This window comes from Gymnoscopelus microlampas (assembly GCF_963454915.1).
Source record: "Gymnoscopelus microlampas genome assembly, chromosome: 17".
Lineage (NCBI taxonomy): Eukaryota > Metazoa > Chordata > Actinopteri > Myctophiformes > Myctophidae > Gymnoscopelus > Gymnoscopelus microlampas.
In genome coordinates this window covers 20,361,299-20,385,690 of record NC_139954.1, presented here as the reverse complement: position 1 = coordinate 20,385,690, position 24,392 = coordinate 20,361,299, and the positions used below count along the sequence as shown (strand labels likewise).

The 24,392-nt window shown below is 42.4% G+C and overlaps 1 protein-coding gene across 1 annotated transcript in view; it reads right to left on the bottom strand.

Annotated features, from left to right (window-relative positions):
- col4a2 (collagen, type IV, alpha 2) overlaps positions 1-24,392 on the bottom strand; it is a 69,715-nt gene that overhangs the window by 2,221 nt on the left and 43,102 nt on the right. The window contains exons 5-47 of the mRNA XM_084083942.1: positions 22,042-22,176; positions 21,798-21,842; positions 21,568-21,684; positions 21,373-21,441; positions 21,216-21,251; positions 20,651-20,704; positions 20,501-20,536; positions 20,338-20,379; positions 19,485-19,559; positions 19,306-19,350; positions 19,105-19,152; positions 18,868-18,903; positions 18,641-18,685; positions 18,409-18,478; positions 16,156-16,275; positions 15,871-16,020; positions 15,537-15,608; positions 13,122-13,273; positions 12,362-12,434; positions 11,775-11,881; positions 11,512-11,695; positions 11,045-11,101; positions 9,374-9,448; positions 9,146-9,244; positions 8,683-8,904; positions 8,331-8,492; positions 7,962-8,132; positions 7,638-7,781; positions 7,403-7,528; positions 6,889-7,070; positions 6,648-6,711; positions 6,454-6,528; positions 6,117-6,224; positions 5,898-6,005; positions 5,425-5,496; positions 3,835-3,960; positions 3,475-3,591; positions 2,085-2,246; positions 1,468-1,566; positions 1,191-1,337; positions 983-1,099; positions 410-601; positions 4-290 (exon numbers count right to left, since the gene is read on the bottom strand). Coding sequence (XP_083940068.1) covers positions 4-290; positions 410-601; positions 983-1,099; positions 1,191-1,337; positions 1,468-1,566; positions 2,085-2,246; positions 3,475-3,591; positions 3,835-3,960; positions 5,425-5,496; positions 5,898-6,005; positions 6,117-6,224; positions 6,454-6,528; positions 6,648-6,711; positions 6,889-7,070; positions 7,403-7,528; positions 7,638-7,781; positions 7,962-8,132; positions 8,331-8,492; positions 8,683-8,904; positions 9,146-9,244; positions 9,374-9,448; positions 11,045-11,101; positions 11,512-11,695; positions 11,775-11,881; positions 12,362-12,434; positions 13,122-13,273; positions 15,537-15,608; positions 15,871-16,020; positions 16,156-16,275; positions 18,409-18,478; positions 18,641-18,685; positions 18,868-18,903; positions 19,105-19,152; positions 19,306-19,350; positions 19,485-19,559; positions 20,338-20,379; positions 20,501-20,536; positions 20,651-20,704; positions 21,216-21,251; positions 21,373-21,441; positions 21,568-21,684; positions 21,798-21,842; positions 22,042-22,176 — 4,623 coding nt within the window. The remainder of the gene's footprint in view (positions 1-3; positions 291-409; positions 602-982; positions 1,100-1,190; positions 1,338-1,467; positions 1,567-2,084; positions 2,247-3,474; positions 3,592-3,834; positions 3,961-5,424; positions 5,497-5,897; positions 6,006-6,116; positions 6,225-6,453; positions 6,529-6,647; positions 6,712-6,888; positions 7,071-7,402; positions 7,529-7,637; positions 7,782-7,961; positions 8,133-8,330; positions 8,493-8,682; positions 8,905-9,145; positions 9,245-9,373; positions 9,449-11,044; positions 11,102-11,511; positions 11,696-11,774; positions 11,882-12,361; positions 12,435-13,121; positions 13,274-15,536; positions 15,609-15,870; positions 16,021-16,155; positions 16,276-18,408; positions 18,479-18,640; positions 18,686-18,867; positions 18,904-19,104; positions 19,153-19,305; positions 19,351-19,484; positions 19,560-20,337; positions 20,380-20,500; positions 20,537-20,650; positions 20,705-21,215; positions 21,252-21,372; positions 21,442-21,567; positions 21,685-21,797; positions 21,843-22,041; positions 22,177-24,392) is intronic.

Here is a 24,392-nt window from a genome sequence, read left to right as displayed (position 1 = left end):
CACCATAAGGAATGAATAACCAATCCACAGGCTCCGCCAGCCCACAGGACACTGAGGGATGGTGATATCCTGGCTGTGGACTGCTATGGCAACCGACGGGGCTTCGCACACTGAGCAGCGGCTGATGTGTGGTACAATGGATTCCTCTTCCACAGGCATCATGGGAAGAGGTGCAGTTGTCGACAACCAATAGGACTTATCATTTCGGCTGGCATAATGGCATATGTCTCCAGGGTTGCAGTACAGGAAGGGCATAGTGTTGAACTTTGGCAGGCAGGAACCAGCCAATCCTGAAAAACACCAGTCAGCATAATACTGTAATTACACTCAGCAGTACACATCTGCGGTGAGAAAAAGTACCTTTTTGTGCTGTGCAGATTAATCTTGAGAATCTTTCACACAGACATACCTAGATCCTGGTTGTGGGCCTTTTCCTGGCCCTCAAAGTACAGTAGACTGTACCCATCCCACAGTTTAGACATGCCCACAGGGCACATAGGAATCTGCTCTGCTTGGCTGTGCTTCACTAGCAGGTAGCCCACACTGACACTGCGTCCAGGCATGCCAGTTATCCCAGAGATACCAGGATTGCCACGGCGACCTTCAGCACGGATTCAGAAACAAAATGGATGTGTTTAGCTCAGGATTTGCTTTGGATATCCTAAATATATCCTAAATCAGTTAAATGAAACATCATGATTTATTTGTACAAACATAACATTATTCTTTCATAACTGCCCTAAAAACCTGATAGTCCACAAGTCTAGACTGATTATTACATAATACTACTCAGACCCTGATAGACCTTCTAGACGCCTGCTTCATGTGGATAACTCTCATTTCCCATTCCTTAGTGGTTTACAATAACTCTCTAAAATAATGATCCAAACCCAGTGGTCACTGCCTCCCTGCCTGAGCCTCTAAATTCTTTAATCCAGCCGAGTTCCCCTAATACTAACTAGCTCCACAGCACCAAACACACCTTCCAGGCCTTGCAGACCAGGGTGCCCCCCTTGTCCTGGTTCTCCCCGGAATCCAGGGGTACCTGGTCTACCACCAATTCCTGGCATACCCTTGTGCCCCTCGGGTCCGTGAAAACCTGTAAGGTTAGGGAGTATCATTATATGTGGAACAGTTCAGTCAGACAGACAGTTAAGTTCAACATTTAATATCATGTCCAGAAAACTAACCTTGATCTCCAGGGAATCCCTGTGGTCCATTTTCCCCTCGGACCCCTTCAGGTCCTCTGATACCCTGCGGTCCATTAGGGCCCCTGTCACCAGGCAGTCTTGGGGGGGTAGGGCGGGGACCCGCGTTACCTGGAGCTCCGGGAAAACCTGCAGGGATGAATCAAGTGACTCGTCATCATGTGATGATGAGTGGGAAAGTCTAAAATGTAAAGCAGCTTAGAACCAGTGAGTGATCTGAGATCACATTGCTGGTATAAGATCACGTAAGGTCATTTACCTGTGGGTCCAGTGTCTCCTTTTGGACCGATTGGTCCTAAGTCTCCTTGGACACCAGACCTACCAGGAACGCCCATCATTCCTTGTTCCCCTTTTACGCCTATAAGGCAAAAAAACAAAAAACAACTACAACAAGTGCCTCAAGCCGTAGGGATTCGCAAACCCCTGGATGAGAACCCCATGCAATACTGTAACTATCTGCCCACAGGCTGGTTTGTGAATGCATCATGGAAGCTTAACCTAGAATTTAGCGATCAGATATAGTATTGAATGAGTTGAATGTCAAACCAATGTCTAATGCAGCAAAGCAATAGCTGGAATTATAGAATGGAACATATTTTCTTTTAATATCACATCAGGAGCAAGGAAAAGATTGTTTGCTAAATAGTTTCATTTTTAATCATAATAGAAATGTTGACATTTGTGGTGCAGTAAGCGTGAGAGTACTTGTGTTATATTGTTATATGTTACTGAAAAAAATTGAGACATTTTATCCACTGTCCACTGTGTCCAGGGCGCACCAGAGGCCAAAATGGACACTTGCACTTAGCCAAGTGCATACCAAACTGGAGGTCCTTGATATTGAAAAAGGTTTACAATCACTGATTTTATGTTTACCTCTCTTCCCAGACACGCCACCGGATCCCCTGTATCCTGATTGACCTTGGTCTCCTTTGCCTCCTTTTCTACCTGGGAATCCAGGGAAGCCATACTGCCCAGGAGAACCTGTTTCTGCACGCGGAGCTTCCACACCAGGATGTCCTCTGGGTCCAGGGAACCCTGATGAATAAACCATAAGTAACTTTCAATTACACATAATTACATTTGTGTAATTATCAAATCAACAAAATAAAGTGTATTATGACATTTTATATCGTCACTGTCAGGCAGAAACCTTGTATGTCCAAAACCGTTACTTTTCAGGAAATGGAACCCAGAACCTGTGTTCCAATGGATCCCATTATTAGTCCTGTTAGTCACCAGCTCTTGTTGATTTCATTGGTTAAATATTTCTAAAACCCACAGACAGACTTAACCACTTCAAGCTGGCATCCCTATTTTGGGCATGTCATTATAGGCATAATGTAAAAAAAAAAAATCTAAATTTTTCAAAAATAGCAGAGCTACATGCGATGCGAGGTGTTGTGAGCAACACTTGTCATATTGTCATATTGCAAAGCTTTATTTTTGCCACGAACATACAAAATGAGCGGTCAATAATATAACAAGAAACACATAGACCTAGCCCTAAATGTATACTAGTGATAGTATTTCTGTATTAATTAAATCTGTGTCCTATTCTGAAGAAAACCTGGAGACTTGCAAGTAAGCCACTACGTATATACTGGCTGTATACAGGCAGCAATGCAACATGGTCAAAGTCTATTCCGTGTTCGGGATATCAACAATTGAGTCAGTGCTTACATGAACAAAATTATAATGGAAAAAAAATCTTATTGCCACTCACATGGACACGTTTTGCCATGGACACATTTGTCCTTGTACTGACACATTGATGAACCCTGCCCCCTACTCTCTCTCTCTCTATGTTTCCTGTCTCTCGCCACTGTAGCCTACCTATCAAATAAAGGCCCAAATAATAATACTAATACTAAAAAAGGTGAAATATGCAAATACAAGGTTTCTGCCTGACAGCAACAATATAAAAACAACACTATTAAAAATAATGCAAGGAAGAGGGAGACTGGAGGAGAGCAGTTAGTCCATTCCGCTTATTGAGACAGACAGCGAGGCACAGGATGAGGGCTCAGATATGATCTTTGTAATTATGATGGCCATGATGAGTACAGCAGTGAAACAAGACACCAGAAGCATCCAGTATTGACAATAAATGGGCAGCAGAACAAGCAGCCATCGTCAGCTTTATTCGACCGTATCCGTGAGTGCTGGTTTCTCCTTTCAAGGATTTTAACTTGACAAGCAGGTTATATGTGGTTGGCAGGAAATGAGGCCTGGATCATTATGTTTTATTGTAATATATGCCCACCGTGGTATCCTTTAGGTCCTGGAAAGCCGGGTTCTCCAGACAGTCCAGATCTACCTGGGGTCGCATCTGGTCCTGTGGGGCCTCGGAACCCTGGCTGTCCTGGGTGCCCCATGTCACCTGAACAAATGAAAAATGGAACAGTGTTGATTTTGTAGAAGAATAGCTCCACCAGTCCTTACTACTCAGTGATTCCGAGCTTAGTGGTCTTCCACCAAGATGACCTCTCATCTTCTTGGGGTCCTATTGATCATATTCACACGGCAGCCATTTTGCTCTTACTTTCAACTCGGGGAACCCCTGAATATGAAAATGGCCACTGTGTGAATATGTTCAGTTCATCCAAGTATGCATGTTACTAACCTGGGGGTCCCTGGAAGCCTTTAAAACCTGATGTGCCTGATGTGCCAGGTGCATAATTGGGATCACCACCCTCTCCCTTCTCCCCTTTAGCTCCAGAGTCTCCGGCCGGTCCATAGGTGTCCACACCTAAACAGATGACAATGGACTCTGTCAGAATATCCTGGGATCTACCAGTGGTGGAAGAAGTACTTAAAAGACCACTTCATCTATTTTCAGCTTATTATCATATAATTGGTCCTCACTAATGCTCTCATTATAAGATCGTACCAAGATTCTGTGTACTCGGCCAGTTGTCAGGCTACACTGAGCTTATGTGCCCAGACCGCTACGACAGCGGTCCGGGCACCTAGGTTCAGTGTATCCTGACAGCGTGACGCGGGTTTGAGGTTCCCGACGGCCTTTGCTGCGTGTCACTCCCCATCTCTCTCTCCCCATTTCCTGTCAAACTACTGTACTATCAATAAAGGCATAAAAATCCCCAAAAGAAATCTTTAAAAAAAAGAAAAGTATTCTGTGTACTCGGCCGTTGTCTCAGAGGAGGGCTGTGGACAGTTCAGAAACCTGTCTACGAGTCATCGGTAGGCAGGTTTGGTAAGTTCCAAAAATTATTCAAAACCTTTTTTTTCCTTTTGTTTTTTTTATTAATGCAAGAACAATGGTTTCTATTTCAGCATGATAACGTAACAGGAAGAGAAAGGCTGTCATTTCTATTAGCTTGCAATCCTTATCATTCAGTTTTCTGAACTGTCCATAGCGCACCAATGAGACGCAGAGTGAGTAGACTGAAATTGTGCCATCTTATAATGAGCAATTAGCTCATTATAATGATGAGCTAATGCTCACTATAAGATGGCCCCATTTCACACTGAGGACCAACTCTATGAAGATAGGGTTGAAATGGGTGAAGTGCTCCTTTAAGTAAAAGTAGTAACAATGTAGAAATACTGTGTTATTACAAGTAAAGGTCCTGTGTTAAAGATTTTAGTTGACTAAAAGTAAAAAAGCATTGACATCAAAATATACTTTAAGTACTAAAAGTAAAAGTGCTCATTATGCAGAATGTCCCATTGCACAAGGATTTCCCCCCCAAAAGTTTTCAAAATGTGTCAAAATCTTTAGAAAATAGCCTATGTATAAAATAGAGCTAATGGTATGATAAAAGCATATATTGTCACAATAATCTAAATCTACAAAGTAACTAGTAAATAAAGTTTTCAAGTAATTGTAATGTAGCAAAAAGTACAATATTTGCCTCTGAGATGTAGTGAAGTAGAAGAATAAGGTAGTGAAGTAAAGTAAAAGTATCTCACTGTTGTACTTAAGTACAGTTCTTGAGTAAATGTACATAGTTACTTTCCAGCACTCCGGATCTACTGTAGTATGCATCATGCAACACTCAAATTTCTGTTGTTGTTGTTGTAAGCTTTACTGATTGATCACATTATTGTGATCACAACTTCACTTTTTTCCCATTTATGATCTGATCACTGTTTATGAGTGTAAAGAACAGTACACATTCTACCAGGCTTCAAGCTCTAGACAGAATTCAGTATTTCTGTGTATACGTATACTGGAGATTCTGTGGAATACCTGGGATTCCGGTGACACCCTTTGGACCCTTCAGTCCATCTAATCCATAGAGACCTTTCAGGCCAGGAAAACCTGAACACCAAGAAAAGAGAGATGATATATGAGTATGATAGATAACAAAAAGCCAACCTACAAGCTCACAACACGTTGCAATGTGCTGTGACACTTGTAGATTGGCTATTATCCTTTGTGCAACACTGTCAAGCAAAAAAGTATAGGGCGTTCATTTATGAAAAACATAAACTCCACTTGTAATAACAAATATATATGATTACAAGGTTTCTGCCCACCAGTGACGATATGGTCTCTGTGAAAGGGCCAATTTACTGTAGTATCCTGACGGTAACCATTTCTACATGAATACACCCAACCAAATCCCTCTCCAATGTAGCGATGCTCTCCAAAGTGGTGACCATCTTTTCTTTGTAAGAGCTTTCTTATTTGATTTCATCAAAATATATAAAGAGTTTTACCTCTATCCCCTGTAAGACCGGGTGAGCCAGAAGTCCCTGTATGTCCAGAACTTCCAGGAGTGCCCCTCAGTCCTTGGGTACCAGGAGTTCCCTTTTGCCCATCTGAGCCTGGAGCAAATTAAGGAGGCATACAATACTATTGTCAAGAACAATTCTACAAGAATACAGTGTGTGTCTGTGATGATGGAATGTGAGGATAGATATTGAAAGGTGTCATACCTGGGAATCCTGTGGTGCCAGGATCACCAGGAGTGCCCTTCATACCCCCAATACCATGGAATCCCGAGCTGCCCCTGTCCCCAAGCTGTCCAGATAATCCTTTCTCACCTGTAAGGAGCGTGGCAGTTTAATGTTAACCTTAAAGTCCAAGGTTATGACTTCTTTGCCATATATATATATATATATATATATATATATATATATATATATATATATATATATATATATATATATATATATATATATATATACACACATACATATATACACACACACTATATATATATACACATACATATATACATACACACACACTATATATTTTACTATTGCTTACCTCCCTCCCCGTCAAAACCAAGTTCTCCCCTCAGGCCTGTAGATCCAGGAAGGTCAATTCGTTGGCCCTTAACACCTGTAAACGTATGTTCACAGTTAGCAAGAGCATTCTAGTTTTCTTTATCATTGACATCTGCATCTTACTATTGGCCAGTATCGAAATATCCATCTTTGTTGCATAAACCAACATTGCACCTTTGACTCCTTGCCGTCCAAACTCTCCTGAACGACCGTAGGCACCAGGACTACCCTTTCCCCCCTGAATGAAATGAACAATAATGAGCAATTATACAGATTATCTTCTCTCCACTCTGAAACAATAGTGTGAGTTAAGCATTGTCCATGTCTGTGAATTAGAGAGGTGTTAGAGGATAAAAAAATACTAATTACACAAATTTGCCGAAACAAGTGCAGTCTACATTACGTCTCTGCTCACCTTGTAGCCATTCATTCCCATAAAGCCACTAATTCCACGGTTTCCTGTTGGTCCAGGCATTCCTTTTGGCCCAGGAAGTCCTTCAGCACCTGAGTTACCTTGCTCCCCCTTGTCATGGCTGGGGTCACCGGGATGACCATGAAAACCTGGCTGTCCCGGAAGACCAGGGCTACCCTTAACTCCTACAGAGGAGAGAGAGAGGAAGAAACGGTAAGGTGTAACAGGATGGGACACACGTGAAAACACTTGTGATTTAAGTTGTTGTACGTCTTCAAAGTGGTGTCCGGGGACCCCCGGGGGTCCTTGAGGGGTTCCAGGGGGTCCCCAGTAGTTAATGTAACATGTAAATTAGTTTAACCACTTTAACCATATAAAATATATAGATTTATAACAACACAAATCTTGTATGGGGGTCCATGACACAACATATTTTCAGATGGGGGTCCACGGCCAAATACATATTGATTTGGGGGTCATTGACATGAAAATGTTTGAGAATCACTGGGCTACATACCTCTGCGCCCAGTGAAACCATGCTCCCCATAGATTCCGAGTTCTCCTTTGGCACCTTTCATCACATCAGGAAAGGTACTAGGGACTCGAGGCTTTTCACCTGCTGGTCCCCTTAGACCACGATCACCTGGAAGACACCAGATCAAAAGAGGGGCAGAGTCACATACATGTGCTAGCCTCAAAACCAAACAATTGAGTAAAAATTGCAAATTGTAGAAACAAAGGTGTTGTCTAACCCTTTAGTCCTGTTTTCCCCAAGCCTCCTTTCACACCAGCTTGTCCAGGAACCCCATCTACACCTTTAAGGCCAGGAGCACCTTTTGTTCCTTCATTGCCCGTGCCACCCTCAAAACCTGACATGCCACGAGAACCTTTGATCCCTGAGATAGAAAAGACATGAGAGTTTGGGGAGCATAAGACTTTGATGGGAACTGATTTTTAATTAGACTGTAGCATACTTCAGTAATCAAATGGCCCAAGAGATATACAGTATGATTTAAAGGCAGATTCTGTGATGAATGAACTTTCCCATTATGGAATTGAGTATGCATAGTACCAACCCTTGAGTCCTAGAAGGCCTGGGTGTCCGGCTGAGCCTGGAAACCCTGGGTCACCTTGAGGACCTTGCTCTCCTAGAGGCCCATCATCACCAAATGTCCCTGGTGTCCCTTTCAATCCTATGGGACCAGGTGGGCCAGGGTCTCCTTCAGTTCCCCTCTCACCAACGACGCCTGGAGGACGGGTTAAAAAAAGTCACATCACAAGACACAGGTGTATTATTCGCTTTCCCGAGGTGTGACAGAAGCCTACTACCTCACAGGGCAAAAGAGGATTCCCCTTTGATTTGAGTGGTAGATGTCTGATTTACTATACGGGAGACCCAGGGTTCAAATAGGTGGTTACATGTGTATACACAATTTGAGTCTAACCTGGTTGTCCAGTGGCCCCATGTGGTCCAGGTGAGCCTGCTCTCCCACGAGTGCCAGGGTATCCATATTTCCCAGCTGGCCCAGTTCTCCCTTCTTCCCCTTGCGGGCCTGGAGGGCCAACCTCACCCTTAACACCAATCATTCCAGGCATGCCAATCATCCCTGGGAAAGAAGAAGAGATAGACAGGTCCTTCAAGAATCTATGGGTAGAGTTTTCAAACTCTTAATTCAAGGTCTAAATTTCCATCCTTAAATGGTGGGATTTATATATGACAGTCAACAGTGTTTACGGTACTTTTTGTTGGTGTCACACCAACAATAAAGTGAGTATGTTTGTGACAACTTGACTAACCTGGATGGCCTGGCTCTCCTTGATCTCCACTGTAGCCTCTATTCCCCCGTAGACCTGGTGGACCCGGGTCACCGGCAGATCCAGTTGAAGCTCCAAAGATTTCCCCATGCTGGCCTTTTTCACCCTCTGTCCCGTCCCGGCCATGCACACCTGGGAGACCAGGATTACCTACAATACCTTTGCCGCCAGGAAGACCCAAGTTCCCACGGGGGCCAACAAAACCTATACAGGGGAATCAGATTGTCAGTGAGAGAATGCTGAATTAGTTTCAGTTTGACGCTTTCCATATGTTTTTTTGTTGTTTGTTTCTTGGTCAAGCGAAGGGTGTTGAGTGTGGTCTTACAGATCATATCAAAAGTTTCTAAATTAGTTACGCAAAAATTCCAGTATTGAAGATCAGCTTTGTTGTCCACTATGTGCTATAGTCCTATAGATATCACGTCGTCTCCCGTTCACTTCTTACCTCGATTTCCAGGAATGCCTCCATTGCCTGTATCTCCTTGTTCTCCTTTATCTCCATCTGACCCGCGTATGCCTTGGTATCCTTTTTGACCTGGGAGACCTGATGTATGGCAAAATATTATCAGGGCATCAGTACTGGCGCCCGAGCAATGGAGCACTCGAAACAACTGCTCCACCATGATAAATAATAATGATAACAGCATTCACCACTTTTTCCTTGTCATGTTACCTGAGAAACCCTCTAATCCAGCGATTCCCGGAGGTCCAGGTGACCCTGGAGGTCCTGGAACACCATCACATTCACCTGATTAAACATAACAAAAAATGTACTCCTTAGGTCAAACATCACCATGGCCACTTGGTAAGTGGACAACAAGACATGCCACCGTCACTGACTTCCAGTGGCACCGTCACCTGTTTAATTAAAAGACATTTGGTCCCCCTATGATTCCGTCCAGTCGCCCCATCGCGAAGTGGGGGGACCGCGAGGTGGGGGGACCCAAGACCCGTGAGGGGAAAATAGCCGACGACAAGCTCCTAACATTAAAGTTAAAGTCAAGAGCTTATCTGCAAAAAAAAAAATCTTAACAAACCCTCAGAGACACAATTATACCTAACAATTGATGACAGATAATTCTGTCATCACATCAGATATGTAAAAATATACGGCCATGTGTATGCTTTTTTTTGTCAAATGTCAATAAAAAACAAATCAATCAATTGAACAGAATATCTAAATGTGAATATTAATTGATGAGAGTCAATATTGTGCATTGAAGATTAGATATCTGTAATAGCAATTTTCCCTTAAATAGAAAGACTTTCCTACATTTACAATGTGGTCTTTATCCAGAGAGATGTTTACAATTGTCTTCTAACAACACATTACACATAACACAAATGCTTATTGTATAGTTAATTAAACACAGAGGAGTCCATTTGGTTACATTATTTTGTACACTAGTCTAGTCTGGAGCTCTCTAATCTGACAGTGGACTTCCTGACGTCACCGCCTGGCCGCGCCCACATTAATGTCCCCCTATGTAATTTTCCATGCCAGCGCCCCTGCTGACTTCCATTCTACTGAAAGCAGCTGCAGCACCCTGTTCTACGAGAGCACCCTCACCTCCACAACAATTTTAATTAGCATTGAGACTGTGTGATATTGACTGGTTAGTTATTTTATGAATAAAACGGAAAAAATCATATACACTATGGGGAGACAGTCAGATCAGCGGTTGTCCAGAACCGAAATCTATAAGTCCACAAATCTCTGTATATGTCTACCCATATATGCAGATCTCTGATGTCGTCAATATGGCCTCTAAGAAATACTGATGGCATAGGCTGGCCTTGAAGTACTATGATAATGGCTATTGCAAGTAAGAACTCTGACAACAGCTATTGCATCACATGAGGGGCATGCATTCCTAACGGACATGCAGTATTTCAAAATGCATAAAAAAATGAAAGAAAAATTATAATATTTGTGGAGGCACGTCTGTTGCCTACTGGCAGTGTGCACAACACTGGCACTGATTGGTCCAGCGATTTGCGAGATAAGCTCCAGACACATAGACAGACCCCCACGGCTAAAACAAATGTATAACTTATTTATAAGCTGATTTTGTAGAGTCTCATAGACATTTATTGTGATCCGTTTCATGCTCTCGATTGCCATCTGCTGGTAAAAGAAGATATTGTCAATGTGGCATACATTTCTTTTTTTCTTTTCTTTTCTTCTCTTTTTTCACTTACGAATGAATGCCATCCACCCATTTTCACTGCTGTTTTTAACCATTTGCATGTATTATTGGTTCATAAGAGGATAGCATTATAATTATGCATAAAATAATGAGGGAGACAAGACAGCAAAGACAATCAAAAATGTTCCAGCTACCTGTTACATCCCACTGTCCTCCATCTCCTCTTTGGCTAGGATTACAGCCTTCTTCTCCTAGAGAGAGAGAGAGAGAGAGAGAGAGAGAGAGAGAGGGGGGCATTTGAGACATGAGTTAATAAAAAGCATAAGCATTAACTCAAACAAGCTCTGTCATGGCTGGCTTGAGCTATGCAGCTATGCATCGGCACAAATGGCTGGCAAACACTGATCTATTTATTATACTGCATCCTTCAAATCACAGGTTGCTACGGTTGAATTCAAATTCAGTACACAAAGACTCCCCGTAAGAGTAAAATGGCTGCTGTGTCAATATGATTAGCCAAAAACAGGGGTAATGAAAGACTGCAGAAGAGAGGTGAACATTTTGGGGAGTCAATAGAAGAAGAAATAGGATAATTATAAGGACAGAGAATGTACAGCATGTGAAAGAAATGTGGGGAATGAGGTGGTCAGATCCTTCTCACCTGGGCTTCCGGGTGTTCCTGCCAAGCCGTCATAGCCTGGTACGCCATCATCACCTTGTAAACCTGGTGAACCTTTAGCGGCTCCAAGAGCTCTGCCGGGGTCTCCCCTCTGCCCGGCTACGCCCGGCGGGCCAGCGTAACCAGAGGGACCTGTGTCGCCACGCCCTCCTACCGGGCCTTCCCCCTGTTGACATGAGTCAGTGCAGTCAGTATCTAGCTGATGGTACCCTTAACGTGATTTACACAAGGACCGGCATACTCACAGTAGGGCCCCGACTACCAAGGAGTCCAGGGATACCACTTCGGCCTGGAAGCCCCTGCACCCCTGGCCGACCGAGTTCACCAGGATTCCCCTCTTCACCGGGGTATCCTGCGGAGATGACATGCACACTGATAATACATACACATGCAAACATACAGTATGAATTCATATAAACATATAAATATGTACACGCGCACGCACGCACGCACGCACGCACGCACGCACGCACGCACGCACGCACGCACGCACACACACACACACACACACACACACACACACACACACACACACACACACACACACACACACACACACACACACACACACACACACACACACAGGTCCATCCATCCATCCATCCATCCATCCGCTTATCCGGACGGAGTCAGGTCACAGAGGTAACAGTTCCAGCAGAGAATCCCAGACTTCCCATTCCCGGGCCTACTTCAGACTGGGGGGATCCTGAGTCATTCCAAGGCCAGCATGGAGATGTAATCCCCCCCATATCCTACATTTAGCATTGTATTAATTTACATCTACACCCTGCTACTTTATCTGAACAATCCCAAGCAAGAGTTTGTACCATACCTTTATCTGTAGCCTCAGATAACTCGCCTTTTCGCCCCTTTGGACCTGGCAAACCACTGGGACCAGGAAATCCCTGCAACAGATAGAATGGGGTCCCAAAAAAAGTTAAATAACGAAGTCACAAAAACAACAGAAAGCCTGATTTATACTTCGTTATACAGTGGTGAAATGTTCCAAAAGGCTTGGAGACCTGCTATTTATGGTACATGAAAACATGAGTTTAAATTTAAAAAAAAACTATGGGATGGTAATAATAATGAATATTATAAATCCTTTTTTTGAGTGGTCTTATGTAATATGTAATATCGTAATATTTTGGGATACTGGATTGCACTTTATGCACACATAAATATATATATATTATATATATATATATATATATATATATATATATATATATATATATATATATATATATATATATATATATATATATATATATATTTATGTGTGCATAAAGTGCAATCCAGTATCCCAAAATATTACGATATTACATATTACATAAGACCACTCAAAAAAAGGATTTATAATATTCATATATATATATATATATATATATATATATATATATATATATATATATATATATATATATATATATATATATATACATATATATACACATATACACAGACAGCAGTAGGTGGGCTGTAATCCGGATGTGAGTACTGAACAGTAAATAGAAAAACCAGGCTTCCTGCAGGTAGTGGTACTGAGAAAAGCCTAGCGTCACAAGGTATTATACTGTTGTTTTGCTTACAGGTAATCCATAGACACCTTGGGGTCCCGCCTCTCCCAGGTCCCCCTGCTGACCATCCTCTCCAGCCATCCCATAGTCACCGCGGTCGCCAAGTCGACCACCTGGGCCTGGTGCAGTGTTTATGACAGTGCAGTTACACAACCCATGATCACCTGAGGAGCACAGGAAACACACACACACACACACACACACACACACACACACACACACACACACACACACACACACGTCAGCCACATATCCTTGGAGAACTTAAAATGATATAGTTCATTGTTGAAGGCTAAAGTTTCCACCAAGAACTTTATTTGAAAATAGCAGATCTACAAGCTCACAATGTGTCGCTCTTGATGCGACACGTTGTGAGCTTGTAGATCTGCTATTTTCAAATAACCGATGTATACGATAGGTTTAAGTACTAAGTTGTAAGTGCTCATGTGGCCCACAGTCGCTTCTTTTGGGCTTGTTTTCCTAGACCTGGTTGCTTGTTTCTTTCACAGAATCTGGCAACACCGATACCGGCTTCATTCACGTGTAGTTGTTGTTGTTATGAAGTGAAGACGCGAGTTGCCTAGCTGCCTTAAGTTATGATAGTGGGCATGTTATTAGGTTTTAATGGGTTAGGTGGTCTGAAAAGAAGAATGGATATATTATGGACATACATACTACTTTACAATCCATCTGGAAGGAAACCAATGCACCCAACGGGAGAGGGAGAAGGCGTGCCACGCTACTATGTTTGCAACGGTAAGCTAACGGCAGTCCATTTACTGACATAATAAGTCGATGTTACTCGATAATTGGCCCGTGGTAATGTTTTTCCTACTTCCTAAAAGTTTTCCATAACACCTGACGCTAGCTTCAGGCTAAAGCTGGCTTGTTTAAGCTAATGTAATTGACCAATTATTTGTTTACTAACATTGAGAGACTGGACGCACAGGTGATTGTTTCACGCAATCAATTCTCAACTTGATGTTTCGGGGTGCGCTGGTTTCAGCACACCCCAACCCCCTCTTGTGTGTTGGCTTGTGAGGCGCGTCCTAGCGAGACCTGATAGAATGGCTTTCATTGGGCGCATACTGGTTGCGCGCACACTGGTTCTTATCAGTGTGCAATGGATTGTTTAGCCTTGCATCAAGACGTTCATCGGTCAGTCTTGTATCAAGGCTATGGATTGTTATGAGTAAAACCTGCAGGCTTTTTTTGGCTGGATCCTTGGAACTCAACATTACAGTAACTTAATATACCTAGTTCTTACATACACTATGTACAGTACAGTATATGTACATTATCATTTTTCCATTGCTTAGAAAGAGGGTACCATGTGGTTATTAAGCTATTAAGACGTTTTTCTTTTGTTTGTTTTTTGAGAACACACACAGGACTGTGTGTGTGTGTGTGTGTGTGTGTGTGTGTGTGTGTGTGTGTGTGTGTGTGTGTGTGTGTGTGTGTCTGTGTCTGTCTGTCTGTCTGTCTGTCTGTCTGTCTGTCTGTCTGTCTGTCTGTCTGTCTGTCTGTGTGTGTGTGTGTGTGTGTGATCTCTTGCTTCCTGTCTCTTTCTGACTGTCTGTGGGTTGTGTGACAACTGCATGTTGCCAGTTTAGTGCTACCATAATGTACACAACTGTCAAAAATACATCATTTTTTGTAGGAATACATTTGCCTCCTGTGTGAATTGTGCATATGAGTAGGATGGGGCAGGTGTACGCTACTGTATTTTAACATCAGTCATAATGGTGGTACTTGGAGAGACAAATATCTTCTGGGTGGTACTGGTACAAAAAAAAAGATTGAGAATGAGGACCTCATCTAGGCTATTCTATTTTCTGAACATGCAGTATTTTGTATGAATTACAGTATGTGTTGTAACACACGTTGTATCCTATTGTGTTATCCCCTAAAATGGGATATATTTTATGATAATACTGTTAGCAGTCATATCTTAAATACAATATCTATATTGACCTAATAGAATTAATTTAAATACATTATTTTATTTTATTTCATTTGTTTGACTAAAACCAATGACTAAAACTAGACTAAAACTATTTGAGTTTTCGTCGACTAGAACTAGACTAAAACCATTTGAGTTTTCGTCGACTAAAACTATACTAAAAATATCAAGGATAGAAATGACTAAAATGTGAGTAAAACTAACAAGCATTTCGTCCAAAAGACTAAGACTAAGACTAAATCTAAAATGCCTGCCAAAAACAACACTGCTTTACACCCATGTATTGACACCTGTAAACTTGTGATGTGACAATAAAGATGATATTGAGTTTAGCTGTAGTTGTAATTTATATAGAGAATTCCACTTTATTTAAGTGCAGTCATTTAGGGTCCATGGGGATTGGCAATTAACATCCCCTATAAACATTCAATCCAATTTAAGATTGCACAGTATGCCTTTAGTACCTTTGTCTCCTTTATGGCCAGCATTGCCTGGTCTTCCTCTCTGGCCCGCATCACCCTTGAAGGCTTCTTCCACTGTACACATGCAGAATGATGGACATCATGAAAACAGAGAAAGAGAAACTGACAGTATGGAAACAAACACACGCAAACCGGTTCAACTGTTGCCACTCATGTATCCTAGTACACGCGCGCACATGCACGCACACTCTCTCACTCACTCACCAGCTCACTCACTTGTTCGCTCACTCACTCACTCACCAGCTCACTCACTTGTTCGCTCACTCACTCACTCGCTCGCTCGCTCGCTCACTCACTCACTCACTCACTCACTCACATAAACCTATAGGCCCTGGAGGACCCCTTTCTCCTGGCCTGCCATCCAAGCCTGGAGGTCCGGGTATTCTAGCAGGGAATCCAGGCTCTCCTTGTGGGCCCTTATCTCCTTCCTCTCCTTTAAAGCCAAATGGTCCAAAAAAGTCCCATCCTGTGCCAAAGACAGAACTTTGTAATATTGCCTCAATACATGGAACACTAAATGCAAACGTATTGACTAATGTAATGTTAAGTCAATACTGTAATGTTGGGTTATAATCATAGCTCTATGACTTAATTTACTGACCTATTTGCTGCTGATCATCGCTGGGAGTGCGACCTGGGGGGCCACGGATACCTTTGTCTCCCACTGTGCCAGGCGCCCCTTGTAGACCTCGCTCTCCAGGAGGTCCAGGAGGACCTACACCTACATCAGTCAACCAAACCAAAATTCACCCAAAGAGGCATTAGTGCAACAGACAATACAGACAAAAAATAATTACAGTTCAGTTGCTTAGATGCATTTCTTGAAACTCAAAGCTCACTCAACAGTGCCTCAAACGCCCACACCATTAAGGCAATTGGCCAATACACTATTTCAATTCTCAATGTTTTCACATTTGTATTTCCCATTTGCATTGACACAGTTAGATAGATAGGTCTGTATTGATCCTGTGGGTAAAATTCAGTCGCCCGAGGCAGCATAGCAGTTAAGTTACTGAGTGAGATACAGAGTGATAAAAGTACTGTAGGGTACAGCAAGGGTACAGTAGCGATACAAAGGGAACTATGGGCCAAGCGAAGAATACCGTCACAAAAACACAATCAATAATGAACAACAGTCTACAATAGTATATACACGTACACCTGTACAATAGCCTGCACAGTGCAGAACAAAAATACAAGTCCTCACAGTATCCCGCCCAAAGCACAATCAAATACGTAAGCAAACGGTAAACCATAGTGACCATAAACCATACAGTGTCCCACCCAAGCCCCCAGAACTACGGTAGAACATTGAAGCGGCCAAGCCTGGTGGTCAAATCTGAGAATACACTTAAATGCTACTGCGCATGCGTCACCCGTTTTGTGCGCATGCTCATGACGCGTCACGACCAATGGATCCATTCCATTGGTTCATATTGGTTCCATATTGGTTCCTATGCTTACTTCCGGGTGCTTCAAAACGCCACTGAGCACATTCATTGAAATGATAGCTGGGGGCGGGGCAATCCGCCCTCTAGTTATATTATACCTCTATGGTCCCACACCAAGCTTAGGCAAAGACGTGAGCAAATAATCCGCACACAATCACAGTGTCATTATGACATCACAGAAAATCCTGATATCGTACTGTGTCAACAGTGTAATCAGTACAAATACCGCACCCTACAGTGTTACTAAGAGAGGAACACCGGTGATTACGATGCAGCCTTCATACTAGAATGTCAGAGTCAGTGGCCACGCAGATTTGTACAGGTATTACTCAGAGTTATTTGACAGTTGGCCGGACAGAGCGACCATCCTGTGCCTCGTTGTAAATCCTCATACAGTAGCTACAGCAGTTGTCCATTAGGTAAAAATATTGTGTACAATGAGCGTTGTGTTTGTACAGAAGATAAGGTCAGCATGATTGGTTATTGGAGTGAGTAAATTCCCTTCACACAATTGAAGAGTGTGATGTAGTGTGAATGTAGAACCCATATTGTCAATTCCACCCCACAGGTGCAAATTGTGAACACACTATTCACATACATAACATAAATGCTAAGGGTTCCAATGCACTGTTTCTGTGTAAAAATGGAGCATAATGTCAATCGGGGCCGTGCAACTGGTGTCTGAGTGCCGGGCGGTGGGGCAGGAGGGAATAGCATACAGTATATCCTGCACCAAGGCCTGGGGCAGGAGGGAGAGGGGCACACAGAGAACAGGTAGGCAGGGAGGAAAGAATGGATGCCAAATGAGAGTCAAGTAGAACTTGTCAATACTGTTTGTCCCCAGAGTGGCGATTGGTTGTGCAGCAGTGTGTCCAGGATTTTTTTAAAGCGGTGCTCTTTGAGTAACTTTGTGTTTTTGTCTGACTGACTGACTGTCTGTCTGTCTGTCTGTGTGTCGGTCTGTTTGTCCGTATGTATCACGGACACCTGCAACTAATTAGCAACCGATTACAACACAGGACTGCAGCGCTACTTTAAAAGATACGCGCATACTTTGCATTTTGAGTGTTTACACAATGATCAGAAGGTGCTATGCATTTGGTGACATTGTTTGGGGATTTGGTGACAGCGATTGACTATCATTATTCTGCCCTTATACCATGGATCTGTACAGTACTAGACAGATAGCAAGTGGCAGCACAATCATTTTCAATGTTATAGGTTATTTTGCACAGGTAATGATTTTACTGTTGGGAATGAGGTGTTACAGTAAGAGTTGCAGGAAAGTTAAATAAAACAATACCCAAAAAGCTATATGATATTAAGCCAGACAGTTACTGTAATTGTAGTATCATACAATGTATACAAAATGGACCGATTTATTATTCTGTTATCATTATCACCTTTCTGAGACCACCAAGGCCAGGAATTCTGTCCAGATGATATCAACTCTCCAGGATCACCTCTAGTCCCCTGAAACACAAACATCCTATCAGTCCTTCCTTGACTTGTCAATGAACCTCCCTGAATGGCACTATTCAGAGAGCTGGGATAACACAGTTTAGATGCATCATTAATAACCAGCATCATAAATAATCATGCAGATATGATGCATGGCCTGCACTGCATGGTCACCTTTGGGCCATCTCTGCCACCTTGCCCTTGCTCGCCAGGGTCCCCCTGAAAATGTACATAAGACAGACAGACATGCATAGAGATTAAGAGAGATTAAATACTTGCACATATACAATTAGAATACATTAAATATTGCAGATGAATATTGCAGAGTGATCCATAATTATTAGTAATACTTATTTCCAGATGTCAGAGTAGTCACGCTAAAGTTTTTAATGAAAGCATACCCTTGGTCCATTCGATCCATCTCGACCAGGTGGACCCTGTCCAAACAGATTTATTAAGATATTAATAACACATTTCAATCTGGTTTCCCTATTTTAGGCTAGTGATCATTTTGAAAGGTTTTCAAAATATTTCAAATATTGTAAAAAAATAAAATAAAACATTGGCAACAATAGCCAAAATAGCAGATCTACAAGCTCACAACATGTTGTGATGTGACGAAATGTGCTTGTGCTCACCCGTGGCCCTGAAAATCCCATCACACCAGTTTCCCCCTTGTTGTCAGCCTGAAGAGAGAGGTTAATACACTTTTAGAAGAGGAATGACTTGGTACACGCGTGTGTGCTGTGTGTGTGTCTGTGCGTGCGTGCGTGCGTGCGTGCGTGCGTGCGTGCGTGCGTGCGTGCGTGCGTGCGTGGTGTGCCTGACTGATCATTTACCCATTCACCCTTTTCTCCTTTCTGTCCCGTCTCTCCTCTTACCCCCTGAAATAAGGAAATGTGTAAATATTGTGGTTAATCTTTATTATTGCATATTAAAATACATTGTCCTTCTTGAGTTTTCACCCAAACAGTAGCGAGCACTTTGATGTATAGTAATAGTTTGTGGCTGTACTGACCTGGTGATACTCTCCATCAGGTAATGTGTGAGGAAATGTTGTATTCCCTGGTAGACCAGGCTCTCCAGCATCACCCTGTGGCCATAGATGGAAATGCAATCGGAATCAGTCACAGCATGAGGGCATTGTGCACAGTACAGGATAAATACAAAATTACAAAACATATCACTTGATCTGACTGGGAGTCAGAGGTTGCAAACAGAATAGCAAAGAACTTTGGCACAGAAATGTCTTCAACTCATAGCAATCCAAGCAAGCTAATAGAAAGCTCTACTAACATGCGTCAACACATAATCACAACAGCCCTGGTTTGATTCAACTTGGAGAAATTTGGTGAATGATCCCTCCTCCTTTCTGCTCATATACTTTGTAGCCTTCTTCTTCTTCTTTCGTATATCATCAGATGGCCAACTCAGTGTCCTGCAGCCACGCCCTCGTCTCTGGTCCTAAGTCGAAAAGACCAGCTTCTGAGGGTGGGCTGTATAGGGGGCAGCCGGTGATAATGTGCTCGGCAGTCTGTTCAGGCTCGCCACACTTGCATGCCGCACTGTCCGTTAGGCCCCACTTCTTCATAGAAGACTTGAAGCGCCCGACTCCAGTGAGCGAGGTCCATAGATGGCGTGGCATGTCTTCTCCTTTTACACCTCCTCCTGGGTCCTGGATGTATCGCTGGATACCTCAAATGGGTAGCCTCAACTGTATCTATTCATGTTTTGTTAAATGGACTGAAATAAACAACTACTAGGCCTACTACTACTACTACTACTACTAGTAGTAGTTTCATGTCTGTGTGCAAACCTAAATCTAAATAAAACCTAATCTAAATAAAGCAAAAGAAAATTTGGTCACTCACCGAATCTCCCTTGACGCCCTTCAGCACTAAAGTCATGGTGCCCTGTTGAAGGAAGACAACAGTTTCAAATGGATGGATGGTTCATCTTCAGCACAAGTCACTTTGGCTTCTAGAAAACGTTTGTCTACAAAGACATATGCGCATTTCATTGTTGTCACCTGACCTTTGGTCCAGGGGGACCGCGAGAACCTGGGGGTCCCTGTTAGATGAGACAGAAAAGATTTTGCAGTATGATTCATAGTAGATGAGGAGCTAGTATCAAGTGAATTTAAAATGACTCTCAAAGACATACAAAAAATGCACACATGCTTACCCTTGGTCCTGGAATGCCTCTGTTACCTGCCCATCCTGGGCCACCTTGTGGTCCCTGGAAATACAATAAAATAATAATGCAAAATAGGAAAGTAAAACAGAATATGTTTGAAAGTTAAAGCCTTATTTAAGCTTTACGCACAATGTTGTAGCTAGCCTTTGCACTCAGGTGAGTCAGTGCAGTGCATTCAACAATTTATACTATACGGTTCTGGTTCATGGTTGAATGATTATGGTTTTGTTTTGCGGTTTTGTTGATTATATTTTTCTACTTCAATTTCAGTCATCTTAACTTTGAATTCAGTACGTTATTTGACTGTGTTGTGTCATGTGTATAAATATGAGTTTTATTTGTTGCTGCCTTTACTGGCCAGGACACTCCTGTGAAAAGATAATGGTCAAATTATGCCCTCATGCATAATTCTAGTTAGTCTTGAGTTACAGGGTCACACTCGACATGAGACATATTCTGTCAAATTTCAGCAGTGATCTAACCATATCAGTAGTATCAAGAAAAATGTTTTGATGACAATTTGATCAACCAAAGAGGGCATGTTCACACTTACGTATATGCCAGGGTAGCCAGGCAATCCTTGATCTCCCTGGAGAGAAACGAGAAAGAGAGAGGAGTTGAACACAGAGGCATCTGACAGTGATATTTATTGTCAATTCACAGATGTCATTGTGTGACCTCAGAGGTTGTTCAGAACAGTGTATCCTCACCCTGAAACGCTTCATGAACACACTGAGCTCCAGAGAATCTCCCTTCTGTCCCTTCCTGCCTGAATGGCCCTGAGAAAGAGAGAGAGAGAGAGCGAGCGAGCGAGCGTGGAGGGAGAAGACACATGAAGAGTTTAATTAATGTCACTTGTCAATAACACCATGCCAACATGTTTTACATGAGAGAGCCATGCGTACAGGAATGCCAGGTAAGCCATCGTATCCTGGCTGCCCTGCCAGCCCCGAATCTCCATGTGTGCCATTGCAGCCGTCTGCTCCTGGCCTCCCCCGGGGCCCAGCCTGTCCTGGGTGGCCCTGTAGAGAAAATGTTATAACATCACAGTCAGAGTAGACCGTAGCCGTGTTGTACCACACACGCATTGATCCAGTCACTTTTTATTGTCAGCTCACTGGTTGGACATACTTACAGGGATGCCATCTAATCCACCGAAACCAGGAACACCTGTCATTCCCTGTAGTGAGACAGGAATGATAAATTAAGCAAAGCAGAAGTGTCCATACACAGTAAAATGTGTTAATCTATCTACTTGTAATAACAAATAACAAATGTCCATTTGGTTACATTCGTGCACTCTCAGTTAAATTAATACGCAGGATTTTACAAGGTGGAGCTATATTATATATTGAAAACAACAGATGATCATTTCTCACCACTGCTCCTTTGGGACCCATGATCCCTGTCCTGCCACGGTCACCTTTCTCTCCTTTAGGTCCATGGATGCCATACTCCCCTGGTCTGCCTGGTGGCCCATTGGGGCCCTGGGGTCCAAGAGGCCCTGGTTGACCCTAGTTCAGTAGAGAAAGGTAAAAAAGATTTAGAGACAAGCATGCACAATGCATCTATTATCCAACTGGGTGGCTCACATTAAGTAACAATCTTCAGCTTTATATCTTGAGCAATTTTACGTGAGTTACATTAACCATAAACGCTAGATTTTGATGCAGTGATAATAGGATGAAGACAATAGTCACACTTACTCGAAGAATATAGGAGGTTAAGAGTATAAGCAACTAGGAGTTAATACATCAAAGCATCACAACAAGACAGCACAAACTATCTAAAGGTCTATATTGTCACCTCTGTTTACTTTGGATTGTTTAGAAAGCACAGAAAGTATCCGCACACCACTCTCAAAGCGCCCACAAAACATTATTAAAGATAAACAACAACATTTTGACTGTCCAGATCTTCATCAGGTACCCGAGGAAGACCCGGACGTTGAACTGTGCTTTGGATTATTTAAAATATTTGTATTGAGCAATGTTTGGCAAACATGTACAGTATGTAACAATTTCAACATGTGCTCTTTTTAAAGGTAGTTTGATTTGGATTATTTTTCATCAGTTTTCAGCCAGTAGATGGAGACATTTTTCTTGTTTTGGGAGGTAAACTCTGATTCGTATCACTCTGTGCTCTCTACTTCCATCCAGTGGTTATGTAGTGACACCTACATGTATGCCTGTCCAAAAGGCTGCAAGCATGGCACAATACACTGACAAAACTTAACTTAAGAGTTAAATTGACTCTCAGCACTTTAAAATAGTAGTTCACACCCCATGACCCCATTGAATTCATGGGGATTTTTTTGTTTTTGTCGCATTCCTAAGCCAATAATTTGATGACTTGTATTTCCGGTAGGAGACTCAAAGCGACTCCTTTGAGTCTCCTACCGGATACATTGGCATCTTTCTCAAAATATTCATCAAATTATTGGCTTAGGAATGCGACAAAAACAAAAACATCTCCATGAATTCAATGCTTCATGGGGTGTGTAATTGATAGAAAACAAGTAATTATTTGGGTGAACTCCTTTTAATGTGTAATTTATTTCTCTTTTAAAACATTCCCCCCCTCAAAATATCTTTCCACTTTATCAGACGTGAGATGTGGAGAGAAAGGAGAAGGTGGGGGGTTGCTGAGGAGCAGAAAGATTTCTTAAATAATTGTAATTCAATTCTTAAGAGAGAATATGGTCTTATATCCTTGACTCAGACATATTCACACAGAGGAAAGTGTGCTTGGGAACACTGTAAAAATCTGCATGGTGGAATATCTGTGCGGACCTGTGATAACCAGAGTGTGTGCTCTCATGCAATAAACGCTTGATTTTGGAGGGAGATAGACCCTTTTTATCTCACACGCACCTCCAAGACCCTCTAGGTCTCTAGAGGGTGTGTGTGTGTGTGTGTACACACACACACACACACACACACACACACACACACACACACACACACACACACACACACACACACACACACACACACACACACACACAGAGTATGGAAGGCATAAGATGCATGTACAGTATGCTGAGCCAGATAGTCTTGTGAGGAGATAAGCACAAGGTGGATAGAGGCACGGTGTACTGTCAGATGCCAGTTAAAAGGAAAACAACAAAAAGCAACCATGTTCACAATGCAACTTCACGTCAGGGAGGTAAAAATCAAAAGGGTTATTCATGGAGGAGCTTTTGCTTGCTGGCCCGTTAAGACTGCAGATCTGCCAGCCAATCTGCCAGCTAAATATACCACGTTAGTTATGATACTCAATGTGTTGAAAGAGAGAGAACAGACAGACCGAGAGGAGAGAGGGTGAACTCTCATGGGTTGAACCACTTAAACCCTGTATACTTTGTTGACTGGAGTCCCCAGGGATCTACTATACTACTTTTTTCCCTCTACACCAGGGCTGCTCAACTTAACATTGCTCTGGGGCCACACAGTAAAATCCATCTGTGTCCAAGGGCCAAACATTTTCTGCCCTTTTATTGACGTTTAAACAATGTTTAACAATGTGTAACAGACTACAAGACTAGTCTAAAGGAAACACACAGAAAACTGCCACACTTTGATCTACTGTATAAGGCCAGACCTTGTTGGACAAAAAGATTGTCATGGATATGAAATGATGAAGTTACAAAATGACTAGGACTTTATTTACAAATTGTGAACAGTGCAGAATGTGAATAGATTGCTAATCTAAATCTACTAATACTGAA